The 26374-nt window shown below is 41.4% G+C and overlaps 1 protein-coding gene across 1 annotated transcript; it reads left to right on the top strand.

Annotated features, from left to right (window-relative positions):
* Positions 1-158: 158 nt before the first annotated feature.
* Positions 159-11233, top strand: ilrun (inflammation and lipid regulator with UBA-like and NBR1-like domains). The gene is made up of 5 exons (XM_028992592.1): positions 159-449; positions 2146-2300; positions 2532-2729; positions 2871-3196; positions 10878-11233. Exons 1-5 carry the CDS (start codon positions 292-294, stop codon positions 10911-10913), a joined length of 873 nt encoding a protein of 290 aa, XP_028848425.1. The 5' UTR covers positions 159-291; the 3' UTR covers positions 10914-11233.
* The last annotated feature ends 15141 nt before the right edge of the window (positions 11234-26374 follow it).

Raw genomic sequence — 26374 nt, 5'->3', positions numbered from 1 at the left:
GAAAAATCGCTCATTTGCAGGAGAAATAATAATATTCCACGTTCTGGACCGTTCTGGACCGTTCTGGTGGTGGCAGCGTCCCGGAGAGGTTCTGCTCCTTTAACCCGGACTGGGAAGCGCGCAACGCCGCGCGTCGGGGGCGTGCACCAGGAAGCAGCGCGCCGCACGTTCGGCCCGCGGGAACGCGCACTGGCGCATGCGCACGCTCGATGTTTTTGGGTTTGTTATGACTGGTCGAGGCCTCGGACTAAATTAAGAGAGGAACCCTGTCGCCGTCCCCGGACAGCCGCGATGGAGGGCATGGATTTAGACCTGGACCCGGAGCTCATGCAGAAGTTCAGCTGCATGGGCACCACCGACAAGGACATCTTGATCACCGAGTTCCAGAGGCTGCTCGGCTTCCAGCTCAACCCGGCGGGCTGCGCCTTCTTCCTGGACATGACCAACTGGTGAGCCCGAGGGAGGCGCGGCCTCCGGCTCAGGGTCCGGCCCTGGCCTTCACCGGAGACGTTTCACGCCAACACTTCCGCGTTTTGTCTCCTTCTGTTTTATTCACTTGCTCTCCACGCTTCTGGCCTGGAGTCATTTTATTCATCTCCCCCGCCGCTGAGAAAGTTACACGCGGGAGTCTCGCACCTGAGAATGCTGCTAGCTAGTTTTGCTAGTTCGTTAGCATTTGACCTCCTAGTTTATTAGGTTGCTAAACTGTGTGAATATATAGATATAATATGCACACACACACACACACATACACACACCAACACAGCGGTTCTATGCAGCTCACACGTTTTGTGTTTGTATTTGAGGGGAATTTTTTAGTGTGTAGGCCCTAAATCTATCCCTGTACAGAGACAGAGCAAGGTTCTCCGCCGCTGACGTCGAGTAACATCGCGACGACGGTGCGACATTGATTCATATATATATATGAATCACCATCTCGATATTTATATTTCAATATCGAGATGGTGGTGGCACGACCTGCACAACAAGCCTCCAGGAGCTGCGGTGCTGTTACGTAATTTTGTCCTGGGTCCGTCCTCTTTGGACACGTTTCCAGGAGGTCAATGATTACAGTATGTGTATGCATATATATTATTTTTTCTTTTTTTGTGTGTGTGTGTTACTGCACCGTGCTGTGTAGTCAGTTCGCATTTAATGGCAGCGTCTACATTACTTTTGCGTTTTCCGCGAGGTGGCTATACAATAACAACAGTTATTACGATCGTTATTGTTACGTATTTTCTTAGCCATGAGTTTACAAGGTGTGTCGCGTAAAACGCTTTAAGTTGGAATTACGTACTTGCCGCACTAACACGTGGTCACGTGACGCGTGGTCAAGGAACGCGGGGTCTAAAATTAGCACCATGCACCTTTGAACAGCGAACGTCCTGCTCATGTGTGGACTGGTCTTTTTTGTATTGCTGAGTTCAGCTGTTTTGGTTTCCTTACCACACGTGTGTGTGTGTGTGTGTGTGTGTGTGTGTGTGTGTGTGTGTGTGTGTGTGTGTGTTGGGGGGGGTGTATAAGGTCACAAAGGCATGTAGATATGATTAAAGATGGGTGGGACTGCAAGGCGTGCTGATCAGTGATCAATTCAAAAACGAATCTTATATATATAAATACACACACACATCATCATCATCATCATCATTTTTAATTATGAAGCACTCAACAAAGTGAAGTGATTGTCATTGTAAAACAGCACAGCGCACAGTGACACAACAAAATGTGTCCTCTGCTTTTAACCATCACCCTTGGTGAGCAGTGGGCAGCCATGACAGGCGCCCGGGGAGCAGTGTGTGGGGACGGTGCTTTGCTCAGTGACATCTCAGTGGCACCTTGGCAGATCGGGATTCGAACCGGTAACCTTCTAATCACGGGTCGCCTCCTTAAACACAGCAATTTAAAGTAAACAAGAAGCCGAATAAAAGAGAAAACATTTAATACGTGGTAAAAGAGTTATGAAAAACACATTGCATTGGTTTAAAAGCCAGGGTGTAAAAGTGTTTAGTTGTGTGCACAGCAGTTGACACAACTGACACAGTTTATTGTTTTTATCCACTAAGATATCTTGTTTGTCTGACTGCTTCTTGGATTCGGTCATTCCCACACATTTAGCAACTCATTTTTTCCCTTTTTGTATAGGAACCTGCAAGCTGCCATTGGAGCGTATTATGATTTTGAAAGCCCCAACATCACGGCGCCGTCAATGTCTTTCGTGGAGGACGTGACCATCGGAGAGGGCGAGTCTGTTCCGCCAGACACGCCGTTCACGAAGACCTGGAGGATACAGAACACAGGTTCTCATGGTGCTCATGTTGGCATAGAGGGCACAGGAATTACCTGTCGATCTGTGTGCATGCAAATAAGATCATCGATTACCTAGAATATGTAAATGCATGTATGAACGACAGAACTTGTCATAAATGGTTTCCAATTTGAAATATGAAAGGCCTCTCTAGCTTCGTTTGCATGATTTGGCCCTACTTTAGGAAGGGCAACACTAATGCATACATGTGGCAACGTTGCAGGGACAGAATCTTGGCCCCCAGGAGTGTGTCTAAAGTATGTCGGCGGTGACCAGTTCGGTCACGTGAACATCGTTATGGTCCGCTCTTTGGACCCCCAGGAAATATCTGATGTCAGCGTGCAGATGCGCAGTCCGGTTGCCCCCGGCATGTATCAGGGCCAGTGGAGGATGTGCACAGCTACGGGACTCTTCTATGGAGGTAAAGAGTTTCTCGGAGCAGGAGATCATTTCATGACGACAAAACAATAATCACCGCGATATCATCCAAAGTGTCCGAAAATGTGAGATTCTCAGGCCTGTGGCGGTAGCAAAGGGGTTGAAAGTTTGCCCTTTTCTGCAGATGTGATATGGGTGATCCTCAGCGTTGAGGTTGGTGGTCTCCTGGGCGTGACGCAGCAGCTCTCCTCTTTCCAACCGGAGTTTAACACACAGCCACACCGCAACGTGGAGAGCAACTTCAACCCGTTCGCGTCACCACAGAAGAACAAGGAGGGCAGCGACCACGAGTGTCACCGGCACGACAGCAGTCTTAAAGGGCCTTCTGCCGCACCCTGGGAGAGCGGGCCTGAGCGAATCCAGGCTGAGCAGAACGGACACTCTCACAGCGCTGTTTCTCTAGCAGCCAACAACCTGCAAAACAACCTATCAGTAGTGACCTACAGTCAGGTGAGTGTGCAGGGTCTCTCTGGACACCGTAAATCGTCCGTTTTCTGCTTCGCGTTCCCAAAACAAACGGGAACCAGTTGTATTTTTTTTAGGTGATATATATTTATCTGACAGGCGGGAAATGATCAACCGTAATTAGCAGGGATGTGTATTGGCAAGGCTCTCACCATACGATACGTATCACGACACATGGGTCACGATACAATTATGTCACGATATATTGTGACACGGCACATATTGCGATATTCTGTAGTTCACTGAAAATTTAAAAACTGAGCTCAAATACAAGATTCCTTGATCGGTCTGTCATGTTTCGCGATGTCACTCTGCCAGAAATTTGGATAGTACCCAGCTGTACAGCGCCATCTACAGGAGTGGAGGTTGTAGTAGCATGCTGTACCCTACCTCACAGCCCTTATTACACCTCACACTGCACCTCGTATACTCTGAGCCTCCAGTACTGCTCAGCTGGTCCCTCCATCTCTGAAGGTAAAAGGAAGACGCTCATCTAGACTCTTCTCTGTCTTGGCCCCTCGGTGGTGGAATGAACTTCCCCTCGAGGTCAGAACAGCTCAGTCACTGAGCACCTTCAAACGACAGCTCAAGACCTTCCTCTTTAAAGAATATTTAGATTAACTTGTAAATTTTCTTATTGTCGAACTTGTGTACAGAATCTACAACAGAGTGAATAAAAGGTTTTATTCATATTTGGGGGTCCTAGTGAACCAGAATTGATCTCTTCATCGTAGGTAACTTGAAAGCATGTTGTAAGTCGCTCTGGATAAGGCTGTCTGCCAAATGCCGTAAATGTAAATGATTCATCTCTGATGACCTCACTAAAGAAAATGCTCAGCAACACCACCCAATGGACTAAATTTGTAGACAAAAATATCTATATTGATGTCCCTGTATCGATTTAATATCACCATGTAAAATATCACCATATGTTTCTGTATCAAGATATAGATATAGAAGTGCCCCACATAATATAACACCCCTAATAATGAATACTGTTTTGATACTGTTTTTAATAGTTGTTTTCCATGAACAGACAGTTGTTAGTCACACCTCCTGGTACCCTATGTTTTGGAATGGTTTTATCCCAAATCTGCAGAGATATTGTGAGTAATGATAATGAGTCCACTTTTATCTTGAACACCATAGTGGTTTGTAAGGAGCAACCACTTCCATTCACATCTTTCCTTATAAGTGAATATGAGGAGTGATGTTAATAAAATGCTGTGGTTAAACATCAGACTTCCATGACAAAGTTAATGACTTCCACCCCAATGTCTACATAATATCCATATTTTTAGTGTTCTAGTTGAGGCATAAGCTCATGCTTACCTAGAGAGAGAGGAAAATCATTATCATATACATTCGCATTCAAATGTTGTTGTAGTTTTGGAAATGTTTTCAGGCGATGCTGATAGGGTGTGAAATTCATATTTCATTTTACTCTCCAAGACATATCTGAGCCACACCTGTCAGCTGTGTAAGTTGAGGACAGGAGTTCTTGTTTCAAAACTTGGTTATGGGCCATTTCAGAGTACAGCATTGGGATTCCAGCCAAAGAGTGTGTGTCTGTGCGTGTCTCAGTCTGTGTGTGTGTGTGTGTGTGTGTGTCCAAGCCACTGATGACTGCCAACAGGTGTGTCCATTACTCAGCACACTTCTTTAACGGGCAGCTGCTATGGGTGTCAACCCTATCTGCTTTTTGTTTTGCATTCCGCTGCATTAGTTACCCCCAGATCCTTTACTCTCACAGGTCAAATGGCAAAAGTGAACCAACTCGTCCTCCACTGATTCAAAGTCAAGGGAGACATTTTTACTTGTACGTACATGTATTGCTTTCATTTTCTTGAAATACTTAATAACGTACGTGACAGGAACATATAAATAACATAGTGTAGAATGGATGTTTTAATTTTAGTTTATGAAGTGAAAAAGACAGTTTGAGAAAATAGAGGGAAAAATAGAAAGATAAAAACTAATTAAATGAAATGTGAAAACAATCAAAAGTAAACATTTACTAGGGGTGTTGAAATGAATCTCATAATCGGTTCATACATGGACGCAGTGCAGAACTTAATCAATTATATCGTAATGACAATGATTGGTAGCTGCATAGTTAATAAGTAGTGTCGGTAGTGACTGGCAGCCTGACCTGATTACAGCACTGGTCCGGGTTGGAGTAAGGCCTCGTCCACACGCACATTCGGTATGAAATCCCTCTGAACACCATACGCGTGTTGCTGTGATTAGTTGCTTTGTTCGATTGCTGGTTTTACCCGCTGTTTAACATTCATCGTGATTTTGAAAGAAATTTGAAAGAAAACGTTGCATGCAGCGTTTATTTGACGGCATCCGAACACACGCTGGCGCCGAATGCACGTGTAGATGCTTTTATTTGCTCCAATAAGCAGAGAATAGGGTCTGCCTGGTTAAGGCCTCGTTCACACAGATGTCTCATCTCACAAAAATGTATGTGATGCATTGTTAATCAAGTCTTTAATGATCATAATTGAATTGTGACTAACATTTACCATAAATTCCTGTATAGAGCTAGTGTTGTAGTCAAGACCGCCTAATCCTAGACTGGTGGGTACCAAGACCGAGACACTGCCGTGACTAGAAGGTACCAAGACCAAGGCTAGTTGAGACAGAAAACAATTGACATCACATTGCTTGGATCAACTGTAGAGGAAAAAAGGCATTGCTGTAAAGTGTCATTACTCGTTAAAATTTAAATTCATGTAGTCCATATGTCTCTCATTTAAAATCTCCTAAATTTGTCAAAGTTACAAATATTATCATAACCTTTAAATTAGACCTTGTATTTGGTATGTACCAGAAAAATGTTCATATTAAGGGAAGTGAAAGCGAAGTGATTCTCATTGTGAAACACTGAAGCAGAGCACACGGTGACACAACGAACTGTGTCCTCTGCATTTAACCATCACCCTTGGTGAGCAGTGGGCAGCCATGACAGGCGCCCGGGGAGCAGTGTGTGGGGACGGTGCTTTGCTCAGTGGCACCTTCTGGCTTCTGATTACAGGGTTACGTCCTTAACCTCTAGGCCCTTATTAGACTCTTATACCAGGGGCAGAGGCCTGGTATAAGCTATGAATATAGATATGTAATGATCCCTTGCTTTGAATTGAAGACAATAGTCATTTGACTCTCAAATGTTTACTGACACTCTTTCTTCTAGCAAATCTGTCAAATTAACTTTAGTAAGACACTGCTGGTTCATTGACCTACAGAGCCCCTAAAGTACCATGAACTGCGCTCAAGTTATTTAAAATGATTTACTCTAAAACTCTAAAAAGTTTTATTTTAATTTTGGAATGTAATACAGTGAAATTATTACACATAGACAGCCGGGCTCATTTTCTGCCCATACTGAAGGTTAACATGCTCAGCTGATGGAAGGACAGTGCAGGTTGTGTTATTGACTTCATTCAGGAACAATTACAAGGGCGACAAAGAATGCATTGTTACAAATTGCAGAGAAAATTTAATTAAAGCAAAAAAAGTAGATGTTTGAATCATATTAGCAGAGTTGGATTCTGAGGGGACAGCTTTAGAAATATTACAAAACTGTCCTAAACTTGCGCTAACAGACTGTGGTACAAGTGTTATATCCTAAACCGCCAAGGTGCCACTGATCAGGGTACCATCACGGCACACTGCCTTTCATGGCTGTCACTGCTCACATTTCGTTGTGTCACCGTATGCTTGTGCTTTTGTGTTTCACAATCCCTTCACTTTCACTAACTTGTGTTCCCAGGATAATAACTTGTGTGCCCAGGGATAAAGGGGCTCTGTAGTAGTGATCTAGCTGCTTGCAAAAAAGTAAATATCCCCCCCAGAACAGACAACTGTTCTATGCGTCCATGCGTTCTTTGTCAGATCTAGGGGATTTTTCCCTCATAATTCGACAACAAGAAACGCAGAGCTAGTCAACGATCAGACCTTGCAGACCTTGTCCCAGCTGTCTATATTTTGCAGATTTTGCGCACTTTTTTGGACATTTTTTTTTCCTCCTGACTGCTATGATGCAATGTGTATGATGTGTGTGGACTGTTACACACTGCCGGTCAGTCCGCACTGTCCCTTGAGAAAATGTATACGATGTAATATCTTTTAAATAGAGGCATCTGCCTGGTAGCATTTGAATTTAGGCACATTAAAAAACAATGATACTGTTCCCATCAAGATCTCAATGTCCCAGACCAAGACAAGACCTAGACCACAAAAAAATTGGTCTGGAGCAAAATGTTACGGGAAAGATTTTTTATATTCTATAAATGTAATATCCTGAAATATCCACAACTACAAACAGTTGAAACCAAAAGAAATATAATTTTTTTTCTTACTGTCTGATGTTAAATCCCTTTCAGTTTTAAGTCCATTTGTACTCCCAAAATAATTTCTATTTGCTAAATGTTAAGTTATGTCTTTTTATACAGTGAATGCAACATGTTGATTGCTTCGTGTGTGTATTTCAAAGAAGCAAATATAACACTCACCACTTGGATTCTATTGGTCGTGCGAAGGTACGTCATGGAGAGTATCAGTCAAAGTTAAAAGTTCAACAAATTATAGCGGTGTGAAAATCACCTGAGAGAGCAGTAGGCAACCATGACAGGCACCGGGGAGCACCGGGGTACCGGGGATGGTACCTTCTGATTACGGGTGTATTACTTTCTGCCAACCACTGCCAACCACTTAAAGGTCTGCTATTATGAAAATTTCACATGGTTACGAGTTCTCCTAGCCTTTCTATGGTCCTGCAGTGGCTAGAAATGGCAATATGTATAAAGAATGCTTTGGCCATTCTTCTTTAACGTTCAGTGACCAGCAGTTCAGATGGTTGGATCTGAAATTTGTCCCCTTATGACATCATAAGGGGAATGGTTACCTCCCTGTTATTCATGCTTTGTCCACCCAGAGAATTTCGGACCCCTCCTCAAAAAACTCCACCGAATGTCAGTTGAAACAGTTGAAACCAAAAGTTTACATACACTGTAGAAAAAGACATATAACTTTTTTTTTTCTTACTGGATTCCCAAAATAATTTCAATTTGCTAAATGTTATGTCTTTTTATACAGTGAATGTGAAATGTTGGTTTCATCTGTACATACTGAAAATATATTTTTCAGAACAGGTCTTAAGTAGTCTTCTTCAGTGTCAGAATTGAACAGCCTGAAGATATGCAATTTGTTCGTCATACACTTTCTCTGCGAAAATGCAGGAACCTACCAGCAAAAGTTATTAATGATAAGCTTATTGTTAAGCTGTTATGTCAGCGCTGCAGTGTTTTAAAAAACAAACCCATTATTGGAGTTTGAACAAGTCACGGTTGTACGGGGAAGTGTGTTTAATAGTGATTTCAGGCTGTTGTGGGTCTGGTTAATTGCGACCAACGTAGCCGCCTTGCCGCTTACCGTAACACAGCCTTTCCCTGTAAAGGCACTTCAGGATGACTCGTCTGTTGTATTCTCTCTTGAGCTTCGTGTTGTAGGAATACTCCCAAGTGGAGGGTAGAGTTGTAGGCCGAGGTCATGAATGGGGGGGGAAAGGCGACAGACCTTTATCCGTGCATCACTCAACCATACTGCATCGACACCATCCCCAAAGCAATCAAACACAGTCCTCAGTCTAAGGCAACTCAATGGATTGCAGAATGCTTATTCTAAATCCTCCACAGCGTCCACGCTCGGGATAATCTGGATCAGAGGAGCACGTGCTGGCGGGGTTAAATGTGTTGGTGGCCGGAAGCTAGTTACCCTTTAATTAGCCGTATCGTATTAAAACACGCGGTTCTCAAAGCTTGAGAAAGTAGCGGTTTATAGTCTGGAATTTACGGTACTATGGGAATTTTTACATTAACATAATTTAGCAGGTGTCCTTATATACAATCAGTAAATAGGACAGTCTACCTGGAGGGTTAAGTGTTTGAACCTGTGGCATTCTGGTTCATAGGCGAGTGTGTTACCCACTGGGTTACTACCACTCTGTTGAAAGCACAACAATGTTAGTATGTAGTATTCCTTTCTGCCTCTTCATCCGTCATTGTTGAGCTTTTTAGTTGGGAATGTCCTGGTTGTCCACTTTACTTCAGTAACACAACATTACCATGTTTTTGGTATAATTTAATATAATTGGTTCTAGGACCCAGTAGAGGTAGTGAGTAACAGGGGAATTCCTGATGGAAAACATCTCCCACCCCATGCAGGAGACCCGACAGCCCTGAGCAGCTCTTTCAGTGGCCGGCTGCGGCACCCACAATGTGGGACGGAGAGACTCAAGAGGCTGTCAGGAAAAGATTTGTTGTACTGCTGCTTCCAGCAGCAACAGCCTTGAAACATATTTTGCAGCAAGGCCTCGTCTGTCTTTCGTCTGCTGCATCAAAACCAAACCAGTTCCAAATGACGGAATGACCTGTGCCTTTCTTTGGAAGTAGTTCTCTGCTGCACACTGCCATGTTGTTTTGACCCGGTTTACGCAGGGCGGGGGCTGGCTCATATCGCGCTACGGTAACCAACAAGGACGAAATGCGGGAACGTTCGAAAAAACTATTGTGGCAAAAAACTCGAGTTTGCAAAATAAAAATCGTTTTAAACTACAAAATCGATAAATCGATTCAATTGATATTTTCCCCAGCCCTACATCCACTGTTTCATCACATTTTTTCCAGACTATTTATTTCTAACTTTTTATATTGCTAATTATTTTTTGCATGTTTTTATAATCGCCTGGTAAGACAATAATGTCGTGCAGCAACATGATGTGAAAATGAGCACAATTTTTTGTCACTCGAAACGCTGTAAAACCAGTGGGTTGGTTTAACTTTTTTCTGGAAAAACACAGACAGCAAGCACAGAGCTGACACACCTCTTAATCGCTAATCTCAACCTGTATCATGTGTAGATATTGTATGGTTGTTAAAAGCCAAAGGTGAAAGTGAGGGCCTGTAGTAGTTTGTCTTATTTTGTTTAGTAGTTGGTGCTTTGTTTCTCTAATACTTACCTGCCCTGTTTTGATGAAAGTGTAACATTATCACATTTGTGATTTTAATATAATTGTTTCTATTTTATTTACTTACATTTTATTGCCATACATTTTTTGTTAAACTCAGAACTAAGGATTAATTAAATATCAGAAGAGTTAGTATGTTGATGGGTGCTAGTAGCCTAGTGGGCAACCCACTCGCCTATCAACCATAAGACTCAGGTTCAAACCCCACTTACTACCATTGTGTCCCTGAGCAAGACACTTAACCCTAAATTGCTCCAGGGGGGGACTGTCCCTGTAACTACTGATTGTAAGTTGCTCTGGATAAGGGCGTCTGATAAAGGCTGTAAATGTAATGATGTATGCATGCACGCATCTTCATTTACATGAAAATACACCATTAAAACACACAGGCTGCCATTTTAAAAACGTAGCAGCGTTGTTATCAATGAAACTGGTCCTGTATTTACTTGCTATTGTATCAAAATTAAATTGTGCAATCCCACACACGTATCAGAATAAATAAACATTGCTTTCCACTGTGTGACCCATTGATTGTCATATTATTGATAATCAAAAAAATTGATTGTCTGCCAACTTTTGCAGTTGTCTTATTGTGCTGCCACTGAAATCTTCTCTGTTCTGCTTCCCCTACAGGACAGTCGTGGATCCTTTCCCTTTGGACAGTCTTAAAGCCGGATGTGGCCACGGCCAGAGCAGTGGAACAGTGGCCTTGGGTTCACGCTATCCTGACTGGGGAGGGGCATAATCTGGGGGTGGTGTGACAACGGAGGAGCAGCATCCCAGAATTCCTACTGACACTTTTACAAGCTTGCCCCTCCTCCTGGCACCACCACCACATGAAATGAAGACAAGGCTGCTCTGTCCCCGCTATACAATTCAGCCAACATTCAACACCCAGCGTATGCATGTGTGAATGCTAATTTAAAGAAGAGTGCTATGGATCTTTTTAAAAAAAAAACAAAAAAAAAAGTGAGAAACTTTTTTCCTTATTTGTTTTGGTCTTTATTTTTTTTTAGGTGTCGTCACAGAATTCATTAGAGTCCATAGTAGTGAAAGGAGGACTGTTTATCTGTGTGTGTGATTTATGAAGTGCGTGTGAGTGGGAGTATGTGTGTATGTCTGTGTTTCGACAACCTGAAAGAGACAATAGGCAGGGGAAAAGCCATCGGAGGAAGAAATTTGCTTACTGAGTGACTAGGCCTAATTCTCAAGCTGACATAACCATTGTAACGCTCTTTATTTCCTCTCTTCTGTAATTGTGCATTGATTTTCGAGGAGCGTTCTTTGTCGCCATAGTGCACAGCCTTTTAACTGTCAGTTCTGTAGTCGTTCTTCAATCAGTCAGTAGGGGGAGACTTTTCTCTGAAGACCAGTTGCACGCGTCCAGAAATCGGCCAAAGAAAAGGCAGGCTTTACAAGTTCATTTGTTACAATATTTTGTTGTTGCCACGATTGGACTGTCAGGTGCTCCAGCAGATATAAAATAACAATTCCTCAACATTGCATGTATTGACACAACTCTTATATATATTTTTTGGTTAAGCCCCTATGCGTTGAATGTAACTGTTGAATGTAAAACATTTTAATTGTCCACAAAACAAGCTGATAATTCCTGGTCACCTAAAGACAGGTGCTTTAACTTGGATGTGCTGTTATCGCCGTTATCATCACAGTTGCATAATTATATTCCTTATTTCTGGAAATTTCAGATGTTTATGAATATCATAATGATAAGAGGAAAAAAAAACATACAAAACCTAAGAAAAAATTTCTAGTTGCAGGGTAGGTAATATAAAAGTGTTCTGATTAATCTTTGCCGATCTTTTGTGTGTGTGGCTGTAGGTTTTACCACTGATTGATTCTTCCCAGTTTGTTACACATGCAGATGAAGCGATGCACCTCATCTTTTCTTCAGTGAGCACTAACCTGTCAGGCCCTGGGCAGTAACAGCCGACCTTACAGGAAAACGCCACGCCTCTTTCACTAAGGACCGTATCTGTGTGGATCTGTGTGTTCTTGCTCCCCAGACCGAGCCCCACACATACGTACACACACGCAGAGAGAGAGAGAGGCTGGAGTGGTGTAAGAGATTACTGAAAGACCCCTGTCCCTCCGGGCAATTTTCGTCTGAAAATCGATGCGGATGTTTTAAACCCCTTTTTTTTTTTTTTTTTGCAGAAGAAGGCTTAACTGTAATTCACTTTATCTGTGCTTGTATCGCTTAAGGCTCTGCGTTTTTTTTTTTTTTTTTTTTTAAAAGAATCATCATTGAACGTATGGATCACTGCTCGTTTCTCTTGTGTGGCTGTTTGCGTTTTGATATTCCTTGCTTGATGGATTTTGGGGTTCACTCTCTCTGTTAAGCAAGCGTTTTGCACAAGGTTGGAGTGCTGAATGGACGTGGGTGAAGTAGAGTCTGAATGGGTCTGCATTAGTTCCACCACCACCGCAAGTCTGCAAGAAATAAAGAATCTGAACAAATAATTAAAAACCTGTTTTTGTGTGTCCATGTATTTCACCACGTATATTCAACTTGTGTGCAGCACAAACTTGCGTCTCTTTCATCCGAGCAGGTGCTGGGATGTTTGTGTTCAAAAATGACCTTAACTGCAACTAATTACTAAGTATTTTAACTTCTCTGCCTTTGTCTTTGACAGACTTAAGTTGCCTAGATGCTCCTGAACACAAACCTCATAATTCATGGGCTGGAATATACAGTACAGGCCAAAGGTTTGGACACACCTTCTCATTCAATGTGTTTTCTTTATTTTCATGACCATTTACGTTGGTAGATTCTCACTGAAGACATCAAAACTATGAATGAACACATGTGGAGTTATGTACTTAACAAAAAAGGTGAAATAACTGAAAACATGTTTTATATTCTAGTTTCTTTGCTCTGATTACTGCTTTGCACACACTTGGCATTCTCTCGATGAGCTTCAAGAGGTCGTCACCTGAAATGCTTTTCCAACAGTCTTGAAGGAGTTCCCAGAGGTGTTTAGCCCCTTTGCCTTCACTCTGCGGCCCAGCTCACCCCAAACCATCTGGATTGGGTTCAGGTCCGGTGACTGTGGAGGTCAGGTCTCCACTTTTTGTTAAGTACATAACTCCACATGTGTTCATTCATAGTTTTGATGCCTTCAGTGAGAATCTACCGATATAAATGGTCATGAAAATAAAGAAAACACATTGAATGAGAAGGTGTGTCCAAACTTTTGGCCTGTACTGTACCTGTCAGGATTCATGAGGTGTGTTTAAAACGCTTATGCATACAAAATTAAGAATAAGAATACTCTTAAGAAATGTGTGGAGAACCTGAACTTCTTAATGCCAGAGGTGTCCTCCAGGAGTATGATCCACATGACGTAAGCATCGCTGAATGTTTGATGGGCATGAAAATGTCCTTCGGCAAACCAGATGATTCAGATCTATCGGAAAATCTGGAGTGACGTCTCTGATTGGACGTTTTGATGATGAAATGCAATGAGGAGAATGCCTATTGGACGAATGGTGTTCATCTGTCCAGTAGAGTAACAGTGACCGGAGGACCTGTGACAAGTTGCTCTGAAGATGCAAAGGGAGCCTTTTTTTCCCCCCATTAAATGTTTTGTAATAAAACTGAATAAACACATAATGACCAACTTATTAACTCTTGTCATTGAAGCATGGTGGCTCCTCAACATCAGACATCCCATCATTATCCTTGAAATCTGGTTTGAATCATCTAGAGAAGTCTTTGGCTCCTTTTTCCACAGAAAATGTTTGAAGAAAAAAAAAATGCTGCAGGCTGTTTATTTTCCAACAGCCTCCATGAAGCCAAACAGCAAAGGTCAAATTAGAGTAGCTGAGAAAACAAAGGGCCGAAATCAACAGAGAGACCCATCCCTGATCCTCAACTGAACTTTTTAAGGTCAAAAAGGGGGTGGGCAATCCTAGTAGAGAATTGTGCAAATGGCCTTGCGGTGGACACTAAAAAGATCTGTACGCTACATTATTTCACCTTGATGTGCATTAATATATTTATATATCTCTCACCTTATTAATTAGATTCTAAAACATTCATTCATATGATCTGGTTACTAATAGCCCAGATAAATAATTGATTTTTAACAATGCACTTTGTTTTCTAACACAGGGAAGACTTATTAATGGCTTAATTTGCACTAAAATCCTCTTTTCCCTCTGACTACATAACAATAAGTTATGACAATAAGTCATGATATGTTATGAGCTTGCTGGTGTAATTATTTTTATGCTTTTTCATTCAGATATCACTGATTATTGAATACAAATTGATTATTGCTGATTTTGTCATTATGCTGGGCACAATATCTTGGATGGCATCATACGATGGGTTAATATATGTAATTCCCACTCCTATTTCCAATCTAACCTCATGATTACAAGGATTGGTTTACAAGTTTTGTTGCTGATTTAGCCATGACTGAAATGAAGGAAAAGAGTTTACATGAATTCTAGGAATTCTTGGACCCTAGGGCTTCACACCTAATTCAGAAATAATAAAATATCAGCACTACTTGGACCTTGAAGGCCACGAGCTAATGAATCCTGTTCTTAGCTGGTTTGTCCATGTCCATAAATGTCATAAATTGGTTTTAAAACATTTCCAACTCAAGTTTATATTTCATAGCTACTTTGAACTGCGCATGCTTGAGGTGATAGTGACACATGCACCTGTTTCTCAGAAAACAGATTATAACTGTAATGAAACCTGAGATGCAACTTGGCAGCAGTAATGTCACGAAAGAAAAGGAGGATCATTATTTTTCCCTTATTCCAATAAACGGGCACATCCAAGTCGTTGCACACTGCAGGAGCTGCGCATGAACTGCAAATAAAGCAAATTAATCCACATGTCGAGATATACTTCAAAGTATGATTTTCAGATTGTCAACTGATGTCAATATTTCTTTTTTTTGCCCCAGGCTCCAAAGCCGACCGATCCATTATTTTCTGTGTGCTTAGCATTAACAAAAACTCCTTCATAAAATAATCCTCTTCATTTATCTTTTGACCTTTAAAGCAGACAGGCACCACATATACTCACCACATATATGTATATTAGGGCCTGGTCCAGTTAACCATTACTGGAGGGAGAGAAGGGAGAAATCTTTCCCTCATTAAACATCCTGTCATGCATTAACACCTGAGGGACGTTCTCATCATGATAACCAAATAAAAAAAAAAAACTGACAACTTCTGTCTGGGGGAAAAGAAAAAGGAATATTTGCTGCTACTGAATGATGGAATCAAACACCCAGGTTCAGTAATAGCCTTGAGCCAGATCTTTCCACCCAACAAGGAACCTGTGATGATAGACATACAAAATTAAAACAAGGATTTTCCTGTACTCCATCAATCAATTATGTGTAAGATTTAAGACATTTATGTGATATGTGATATCTATCTATCCATCCATCCATCCATCCATCTATCTATCTAGTCTCACACCTTCAAGGTTGTGAGTTTGAATCCAGGCTTGGATTTCTTTCAGCCGTCCAAAGGCATTCGCACTAGGTTGTGAGGGTGTGTGCAGTGGGATGGTGCCCTGCCCTGGGTAAGTCCCGTCTCTTGTGCCCAGTTCTGGCAGCCATGACCCTGAATAACAGGACTAAGCGGTTATGGAAAGTGAGTGAGTGGGAGCGAGTAATCAGATCAGCAGAATGACTGGGTATAATAGTAGCATAAATACTATATTTTATAGTATTTATTTGTCACTCGCTGTCACGTTGGCAGACGTTCCTCCTGTAGTGACTTGTGCTGATGTCCTACATCTGTTTAACCTGTAGCTAAAGCAACATTTGTTTTCCCTCTATCTTGTCTCTGAAGCCTGTTCTGGTCCAGAAAGTGACGTCAACGGATGATGTGTTTGTAAAATTATATTGGTTAAGCTGATAAAGGATTTCCTGATTTCAAGGTTTTACTGCTGCTTTTACTGCCATATTTTTGGAAACCACTGCAGTGAAAGTTTTTTTTTTCCTACAAGAATGTCAGGAGTGTAACATTTCCCTCCATGCAACATATGTTTTCTAAATTGGTCAATCTAAAATTCTAAGTAACTTCAGATGATAAGCAGTGCTGATAACACCCAGATTATTGTTGTTTCAACATGCCATAATCGGCATTTGGCAATCCCCAGCCAACTCAAAGTTTGCTTTTTGATGGACCAGAGATGGACCCCCCCCCCCCCCCCCCCCCATGCTTATTAAGGTATTTAGATTTGTCCAGCACCAGGAGAATACGGCTACTGTAGATGTAGCGACCTTTTCACCCCGTCAACAGTCACTTGTGAAGGTGATGTTCTGGCAGTGGTGCATGAAGATCTTGGAAACGCTGTTCTGAGGGTTTGAAAATGGGAAATTAAAAGTACTGGTGGCACACGCAGTTCACACACGGCCGCCCTGCTGCTTTTTGCACAGCCCATGAGCTGCCTGCCGCTTTCCTTTGCACCAGTGAGTGAGGGAAATGTATTTGTTCAGTGTTAAGGAGCCCCAGGGGCCAATAATATCTTCAACATTTTGTTTCCTGGTTTATGTGCAGCATTATTATTCATTAGTATATTATTCATGAACAAGTATGAAAAAATGATTGTCAAACCTAATGGTAATATTACATTTAAATACACAGAAGTGTAAATGGGGTGTAATTTATACAAAAGAAATGATGCCCAGTAAAATATGTTTTTTTTCCTCTCAAGTACTTGTTCTTGAAGGACTGACACCTGTACGCAGTTAAGCGATTTCTCATGAATGAATGCACCTGTAAATGACAGCGAGGTCATGAAGACAATGGGACATTCAAATTTGGGATAAAGTTCTTATGACACGTCAACCAGTGGAGGCGCTGAATTCCCCCAAAGCAATACTACAGCCATCGTTCTGAAAGGAGGGGATGTGTTGGCAAACGGGAACGTTCGTGTAAGAAGGGCATTAGTTAACGCGGCTGAAAGATTTCCTCCCCTTGACGGCTGACGCAGGAGAAAATCTGTGAAAGTGCCACCTGCAGGGGACCTGAGCCGCGTGGCTCAGAAAGCCGTCACCATCAGAGGCCATAAGCAAATTAGACAACAGTTTTCCAGAAGGCGTGTGTGAGACCGCGAACTGGATTTATTTCATGGCTTTGGCAGACACTCAGCAACTCCGCCACCTGGTAGATAGATAGGGGGCTCTTTTATTACTTTTAATGAGCCATACTACACGTTCTGCAAGACGGATACGGAGCATACAGAAGAGAAAAAATGTACCATGGGCACATACACAAAGCAATAAATTTTACTGCCACTCCACCGCTCACATTTCACACAGAAAATTCCTAACTTAGACATTTAAAACTTTAATACCGACTATTTCCTTCTTGAGAGCATAAATGTCTTTTTATTATGGGAAGCATGTTTGGAAAAACTGCCAGCTGAATTATTTTAGCCAGGGACAGTTTAAAGTGCATGAGAAAACAGGCAGCTGCATTACTGTGGTTTAGGTTTATGTTTAGGTGGAAGGGTTAAGCTCAGTGAAGTGTTGTTACATGGCAGTAGATACATTTAGAACAGAGATGTTGCATCTATGTTACCCCCGTGTCTGCAAATCGAAATATATTCATTCATAAGTGTGTTTGTGTGTGTGTGTGTGTGTGTGTGTCTGCATTCAGAGCCCAAGTCTACCAGACACAATGTATTTGACTATTTCTTTCTCAGGTAGTGCATGTAGGCCAGTTTATACTGAATCAACCAGTATTCTGTTGCTGAAGACTCATTTAAAGGACACAGGGATATATTTCATATATTAGTTCATTAAGAACTGAAATGAGTTTTTTTTACCAAGTCAAGATTATTCCAGGTTGAACATCTACATAACTGTGTATAGATCTGGTAAAAGTTTTTTTTAATTATTTTTAAAATATAGATTTTTTGTCAATGATAATGACAAACGGCACTTGTAATGTAAACAGTCAAAATGTAATTTTTTGTTGCCATTTTCAGTTTGCACAGGGCTTTTTCCTGAACAATTATCTTCTCATGACAGCTTGAACGTAACCTCACGCCTTAAGGAAGGGAGGAGTCTTTATTCCAGCACTGCAGTCTCCAGAACAAACAGCAAGCAGGGACACTCAAAGCAAATATTTGAGTTAGCATTCATTTAGCACAAGTCAACTTGGCATCTCGGTGAAGTATCGCATGAATTAGCGTTCATGACCAGTGACTTGATCTGTCGTGTTGCCCCCTTTGAGTTTGGGCTTCAGACGGTTTCTAAAGGACATTACAGATAGCTCTATAGCAGTTTATAAATGAGGACACTAATCAGCACTGTGAAGACTGATGGACTTCACCAAAACCAGATGAACCAGATGAATCAGTCTGAAGCGACGTTTGTAAAACCATATTTCTGATTCTAAGCTGTCATTGTGAATTAAGTACTTTTCAAATGTGTCCCCTTCACATGCACCTGTCAAAGGCTGTCCTTTGGCCTTGTAGTCTTCCTCGTCCTTGTCATTGCATTTATCATTTATGAGCGAGCATCCCATCTAATGAGCCTGTTGAAAGAAAAAGGAGGATATATTTTGAAGATGTCCTGGGGTGAAAAGCCACCAGATCCTGTTGAATCTTGGTCTTGCCTAAAGGCGTTTTCGTATGCATAGCTGCACCTTTTCAAGCAACGTCTGCCAGGTGAGTTGATATAGACCAGAGTCTGATAGTCATCTTCTGCAGCATGAAATGTGAGATCATCTGATGTAATCTCAGATTGGAAACCATGGAGAATGGGACTGTTTAACAGACCTGCATTGCATGGGCAATAACAGTACAGGCCAGGTGATCTCAGATCAAATGACCAGCAGATGACGGCTTCTGATACACAGCTGGTTCCAGCGAACACGGTACTGGTACTGGTTTGTTAACAGTAAAACATTTAATGTTAAACAAAATTAAATACTCAATTCTTCAGATATATTGTATTACATGTATATACGTTCTGGATGTAATCACACATTTACAGCATTTGGCCACCACACTTATCCAGAGTGACTTACAATCACTAGTTACAGGGACTGCGACTTTGTGGGCATCTGGTTCATTGGTTACATCAAAAATTAATTTGTACTGAATTAAAAAAATAAAACGAACTCCAATGTTAAAGTTGCTGTTAAATGTTTAGCGGGATTACTTTGGTGCGATGAGGTCAGGGCTATTATGTAAGGTGAGATGTAACAGGACTGCCTGTTGGACTGCCTTCCATATAAAAGGTATGGTACTGATACACATGTCTATGCTTTTTTTTTGGCTTTTGCTTTTTGCCTGTGTAATGATCCAAACTTCACCTGTCACCAGGTTTTCCTGACGTTCCGTGTTCTTTCATGAACCCGATTTTCCTTAATTATTGTCACCGGTTATTAGTTATAAATGTTCCTGCATGTTTTTTTTTATCAATGTGTGTGCATTGTCTGTGTCACCAGTTTCCGTGTCATGTTTCACGCCTCGTAAATTAAATCCCTGTCTTGCGTCCTTCCTGCCTGTGCCGCCACAGAAGTCTGTTGTTTAATCCATACTTAGTCCCCTTGAACATCTTTTGAATGGTTGACTCTTACAATAGCTGTAGGTGTGAGTGTGTGAGTGTCTGGTGTGTGCACCCTGCCTTGTACCTGATGACCCGGGATGGGCTGCAGCACCCATGACAATACTGTGGAAAGAAGGTGAGGGAGTGAGTCCTTGTGGGTATTGATAATCCTATTGAGTGAAGAGATACTGTGTAACTATACATATTTAAATGGAAATATGGGAAATGGTAATCAAAAGCCTTCCAGGAAATGTGAAAAAATTCAATGGTCAATAAACAATTGTTTTTTTAGACCAATTTCTAAATGAGAAATGGATATAATATGATTCTGATGGTACTGAATGTTTTTTTTTTTTTTAAAGATGTCCTTACCAACATACAAAATCTCAGTAGTAATCTCAGTAGTAGCATGAATAGTAAATGATCTCAGTAGTAGCACGTGTCCGCTGATCTCAGTAGTAGCATGAATAGTAAATGATCTCAGTAGTAGCACGTGTCTGCTTCAAGTCGGACATCATTGTCCCTGAATTTTTGGGCGCTCCCCAGGAGTGTTCCCTGAACCCTATGCTATATTCACGCTACACCTATGACAGCACGTCAGATGAGACACTGGTGCCAGGAGATAACATCACATCACAAAAGGAACTGACAGAAGACTTCAGGAAGCTGTTGTGAGAGGTGCTGTTATGGGAAAGTGTGTGAAGCTCTCGTTGCCTTGAAGCACACATCACAGAGGACCTCACGTGTTCAGGTCACATGGACAAAACTGTGAAGAAGGAGCTGCAGTGTCTCTCCTTTCTTCAGCAGACTGAAAGGGTTTGCCACAAGACCTCAGAACTTTCCATCACTTGCTAATGAGGGCATGTGAAACTGTATGGAAACAGCACCACCTACCTCCCTGCCTCTAGGACATCTACTCCAAGCGCTGCCTGAGGAATGTGCGGAAAACCATCAAAGACACCAGTCACTCCATCCCAAAACTGTTCATGCAGACCGCGCCCAGTTTCTTTCACCAGACCGTCAGACGGCTGAACTACATCATCAACAACATTTATTTCTTATATAGCCCAAAATCACATACAGTATGTCTCAATGGACTTTGACAGGTCCTACAGTTGACACCCCCCACACTTGACCCTTCTGCGCACAAGGAAAAACTCCACACAAAAAAAAAGAGAAAAAAGAAAGGAAGAAACCTTGGGAAGGAGTGATACAGAGACGGACGCCCTTCCAGAGCAGGAGGTGTGGCGGATCGTAAATAACTAAGAGTTCATTTATATTTACATTTACAGTGGAGCTCAACTGTCCCCATCTGCTTAAAAAACACCACCATTGTCCCAGTTCCCAAGAAGAACAAAGCCAGACGCCTTAATGACTTTCGGCCTGTTGCACTGACCTCCATCACCATGAAGTGCTTTGAAAGGCTGGTAATGGGGCACATTTTGAGCTCCATTCCGACCAGTCTAGACCCCCTTCAATTTGCATATTGGCACAATACATCCACTGATGACGCCATTTCACACACCATCCACACCACCCTGGCTCACCTGGACAATAAGAACTGCTGCGCCAGACTGTCGTTTGTAGATTTCAGCTCTGCATTCAACACAGTTATCCCCTCCAAGCTGATCCAGAAGCTGCGGCCGCTGGGACTCAGTGCTACGCTGTGCAACTGGGTGTTGGATGTGAGGATGGGCAACAACACCTCCCCCACAACGATCCTCAACACTGGCACGCCGCAGGGAAGTGTTCTGAGCCCAATGCTGTACTCCCTGTTTACACGCGACTGTGTGTCCAGACACAGATCCAACACCATCATCAAGTTTGCTGATGATACCACCGTTGCAGGCCTGATCAGCAACAATGATGAGACGGCCTACAGAGAGGAGGCAGGATACAGCTCATCTCCCTATCTACACCGGAGGAGGTGCTGTGGAGAGGGTCAGCAGCTTCAGGCTCCTTGGGGTCACCCTCAGTGCCGACATTTACACCACGTGCTGTCTCAGGAAAACGAAGAGCATCCTGAAGGACCCCAGCCATCCTGCACTGGCACTTTTACTTTCCTGCCATCAGGCAAGAGACTCAGGACAATTCACACACGCACAACACGATTCAGGAACAGTTTCTACCCCGGTGCCATAAGGCTATTCAACACTGTGGCTATGAGCAGTAAATCGATCTACGCTTCACTGAATGTAACTTACGTAGCATTATGCACTGTCACTTAAATTATGCACAATCGCTTTATGCAACTTAGCCTTCTGTGACTTATTTATTGCTGCTGCACTTTGTCTTCTATGTCTTCTATGTATCATGTTCTATATTCTGTCTACGTGGAAGGGGTTTTCAAGTAAGAATTTCATTGTGCTCTCTACGCTGTACTCTGTACATATGACAAAAAACTTCAACCTCACCTCACAGCATTTATCAGACGCCCTTATCCAGAGCGACTCACAATCAGTAGTTACAGGGACAGTCCCCCTTGGAGACACTCAGGGTTAAGTGTCTTTCTCAGGGACACAATGGTAGTGACTAATGGTTCATAGGCGAGTGTGTTGTCAGGGTTTAACAGAAGAAAGTTGGTGCGCATCCACTGTCTAATGTCCTTCAGACAATTCTCTACTTTGTTCAGCTGCTACCTCTCATCTGGCATTGCTGATAGATACAACTGTGTGTCAGTGTAGCGATGAAAGCTAGTACCGTGTTTACATCACCCAAAGGTAAGGAAAATTGCAACATGTTGCCACTCTTCAAATCAAACACTACTTTTGTACATGTATTTTTACATATTACTTAAATTAACTTAAACAGTGTACTCATTTTGTAACCCAGCCACTGGGGATGCACGTGACTGCACCTTTTCCGGCGTGGAGAGGGGCATCTGGCATAAAACTTTTGCCAAATCTTCGTGCGAACAAGCAGACCGGTTGATCCGGTGTGGCAACCCCTAACAGGCGCAGCCAAAGGGACACAATGAGTGTATTTTTTTTCTACATCTACAGTTTACAGCATTTATCAAACACCTTATCCAGAGTGAAGTGAAAGTGAAGTGATTGTCATTGTGTTACCCTGCATCTATGAAACGTGTCCTCTGCTTTTAACCAGCACTCTTGGTGAGAAGCGGGCAGCCATGACAGGCGCCCGGGGAGCAGTGTGTGGACAGTGGGGACGGTGCTTTGCTCACATATTTAAGAAACATGTATGCATTTTCCTTTTATTGAGGATGACTACCATTTAAGATCCATAAACATTCATTTCACAAATCTAAAAAATATTTTATAAAAAAATTATAAAATCAGATATGTAAATTAGCTGCAGTTAGATGATTTCCTCATATGACTCCCCAGTCATCAAATGCTGCATATGAGACAATTGGCCTGAACAAGCCCAGACAGAGAGGTGAACAGACATAGAACAGATATAGACTTTCAAGAGAACTCATTACAATGCTGTTTAGTTTAACAATAATTTATGTGATCTTTCCTAGATGTTTGCATGCAAAGTACCTCCTTAGAAACCATTAAGGAAGTTTCTATTTATCTGATACGATTAGTCTGAGTGATATGAAACTGAGGGATGTGGAGGGCAAAAAAATCTTCATGCATACTTCAGCAAACTGCTGTGAAAATGTGCAAAGAAATTATTTGCTTCTGAAACTAAAAGCCTAGGTCACTAAAAGCTGATCTGCATGTGTAGTAGTTCTTACACACACTAGTTGGGCTAAGGATGCAGGCATTGCCTATTGAGAATCTGCGTTAAGATGGTTTAGGACGAAAGCTGTGAAGGCTAAACAGGGACTCAGTGCCAGAATCCGGGTACTCTTTTTCAGTCAATCTAAAACTACTCTGACTAGATTCCTGTTTAACCACTGAACTGTGCCAAACCACTACATGGCACACTTGTTCACTGTTCACATCAAAAGATGGCTGCATTTTTACCTGTGTGTGGTGTACGGTGTGTGGGAACTATTTAATGTTTAGTGAAATTTACAATTTTATGAAGAACAGGACATAACAACATAATAGATTTTCAAAAACATAGAACAGATAGAGACTTTCAAGAGAACTCATTACAATGCTGTTAAGTCTAACAATATTTTCTGTGCAACAAACTGTTTACTTCCTGCATGGGGGAGAGCATTACTGTTGTTTACCGTGTGTCTGACGATCATGGGCTGTTTGATGAACATGTTAAATAGCTGAACACCCCAGGGAACACAGGAAAGTAAGTAAACTCAGTAAGCAAACAGAAAAAAAGCCATTAAATATGTGTGATTGTAATTACTGGTGCTTCCTCGATAATGTTTTATCAATTAGAAATTGTTCGGTGAGATCTGGATCGACTGAGCATCTTGGGAATGTGTACCTTTTATGCATCTCTCCTACTTTGCTAATGTAATTAAAAGCTGTAAAAAAATGCAACATTGTTAAAAGGCTATATGCTCTTTTTTGCATCCCTGTTGGTCGTATTTGCATCTGGGTTTACCTACATCAGCAATCAATGCCTAATTTGCATCACAATTAGCTGCTTTAGGGTTTACGTGTGGTTTACGTATGGCTTGCTGCAACAGGTAGCAGAATTACTTAATTAGTGTAGCCATTAAACTAGTAGTAAAGGGGCAAGGATATTAGACTTGGTAATTGAATGTTTCTATTTCAAATAAAACAGATGTGAATAATGTACATAAATGAATTATAAAGAGTATATCCCTATTTTTGTACCTATCAGTGTCGATCAGAAAAGCCTAAATGACCCAAAAACAAAATCTAGTCTGACCAAGAGGCCCTGAGGTCAAGATGCAAATTTGGTAGAACAATAAGATTCAAATTTTTTATGATGGGGCTTCTGCCAAGTTTGTAGCCAAGGGTCCAATTGGTTTCTTTTTTGAAGGTTCAATACAGCACATTGAATGTAACTCTCATTTACTTGACATCTTGCTTCAAAGGCATATTGGTCAGTCAGCCTTCTCTTGCCACAGTGATGCAAGAGTGTCAGTGTCAGTGGAAATACATAGCACAACATTTGTTTTTGTTGTTTTATATTTATATTTGTGCACCCAATAAAGAGATATCATACTATTTTTGGGACTGGATACAGTGTGTGTGTATGTGTGTGTGTTTGTGAAGTATCTGATGTGTTTCCCATTCATGGGAAATCTTTAACGGAAACATGTGAGAACAGTGGATAATATTGAAAAACTGGTTTCAAATAGTGTCTGAAAGTCGCAGACGTGAGTGTGACACTGGAACAGATAAGAAAAAGATCTGATCATAAATAAACACAAGACAAGATCAAAAATAAACTTCCTCTGAATTCCCTGAGGACATTCAAAATGGTACACTCTAGGTTATGTGGTTGGAAACTTTATCACAATTTTCAGCTCACCTTGTTTCCTATCTCCTATCAGTCTCATGTGATAGAGAGGGTTCCTCTATTCAAATCAAGGAACATTCCCTATCCTGCACCCAAAGCACTCAGGAAATGGGGGAAACATTTTAATATGCATTTAATTTACCTGATGATTGCATGCAAAGTACCTCCTTAGAAAACATTAAGGAAGTTTATATTTATCAGATACCATTAGTCTGAATGAAATGAAACTGAGGGCTGTGGAGGGCAAGAAAATCTTCATGCATATTTTAATAGAAAGTAAGCCTTCTGCAAACTACTGTGAAAATGTGCAAAGAAATTATTTGCATCTGAAACTAAAAGCCTAGGTCACTAAAAGCTGAACTGCATGTGTAGTAGGTCTTAATACACACACTAGTTGGGCTAAGGATGCAAGCATTGCCCATTGAGAATCTGCCTTTACATGGTCCAGGACGAAAGCTGTGAAGGCTAAACAGGGACTAATCTCCTAGATTCCTGTTTAACCACTGATCTCTGCCAAACCACTACCACACTTATCCGACACTGTTCACATCAAAAGTAGGCTGCATTTTACATGTGTGTGGTGTCCAGGTCTATGGGAACCATTTAATATTTAGTGAAAAGAAGAACATGACGTAATAACATAAATTCACACTGTACACCCCTTGCTCCACTAGACCTGCAAAAAATTAAAATAAATGAATGGATAATGAGGGAAGGGTTGTGAATTTGTAAATGTTTTTGTATTTTATATATATATATATAACACACTTTCTACAAATAACCGAATATATAAATAGATAAATAAAGAATAAAATTGTATTAAAATAGCATGATATATATGATTTTAAATATGATCAAATCTGATTAAAAACAGGGTGGAGCTTTTTAATGATCACTAAATTAATTTGTATTTCTCCAAAAACGTTTCATTATCATTAGAAACAAAATCATCTTTTACACAGTGTAACAATTGTGGCAAAGGTTATTTTTATATGTATATAAAAAATACGATACTATACTTAAGTGTAATTAAAAACTATAGAATTCCTGAATAAAGAATAAGTTAATGTACTTTAAGAAGACAATTTTTTTTTTAGCTCAAACGGTGATACCACCTACACGCCCCCACCACACACACTGCAACATACACACGCGCAGGTACACACTCATTTGCCCGAGTAAACAAGG

This window comes from Denticeps clupeoides, chromosome 10 (assembly GCF_900700375.1).
Source record: "Denticeps clupeoides chromosome 10, fDenClu1.1, whole genome shotgun sequence".
In the NCBI taxonomy this organism is placed as follows: domain Eukaryota; kingdom Metazoa; phylum Chordata; class Actinopteri; order Clupeiformes; family Denticipitidae; genus Denticeps; species Denticeps clupeoides.
This window is presented reverse-complemented; position numbering and strand designations above follow the sequence as displayed.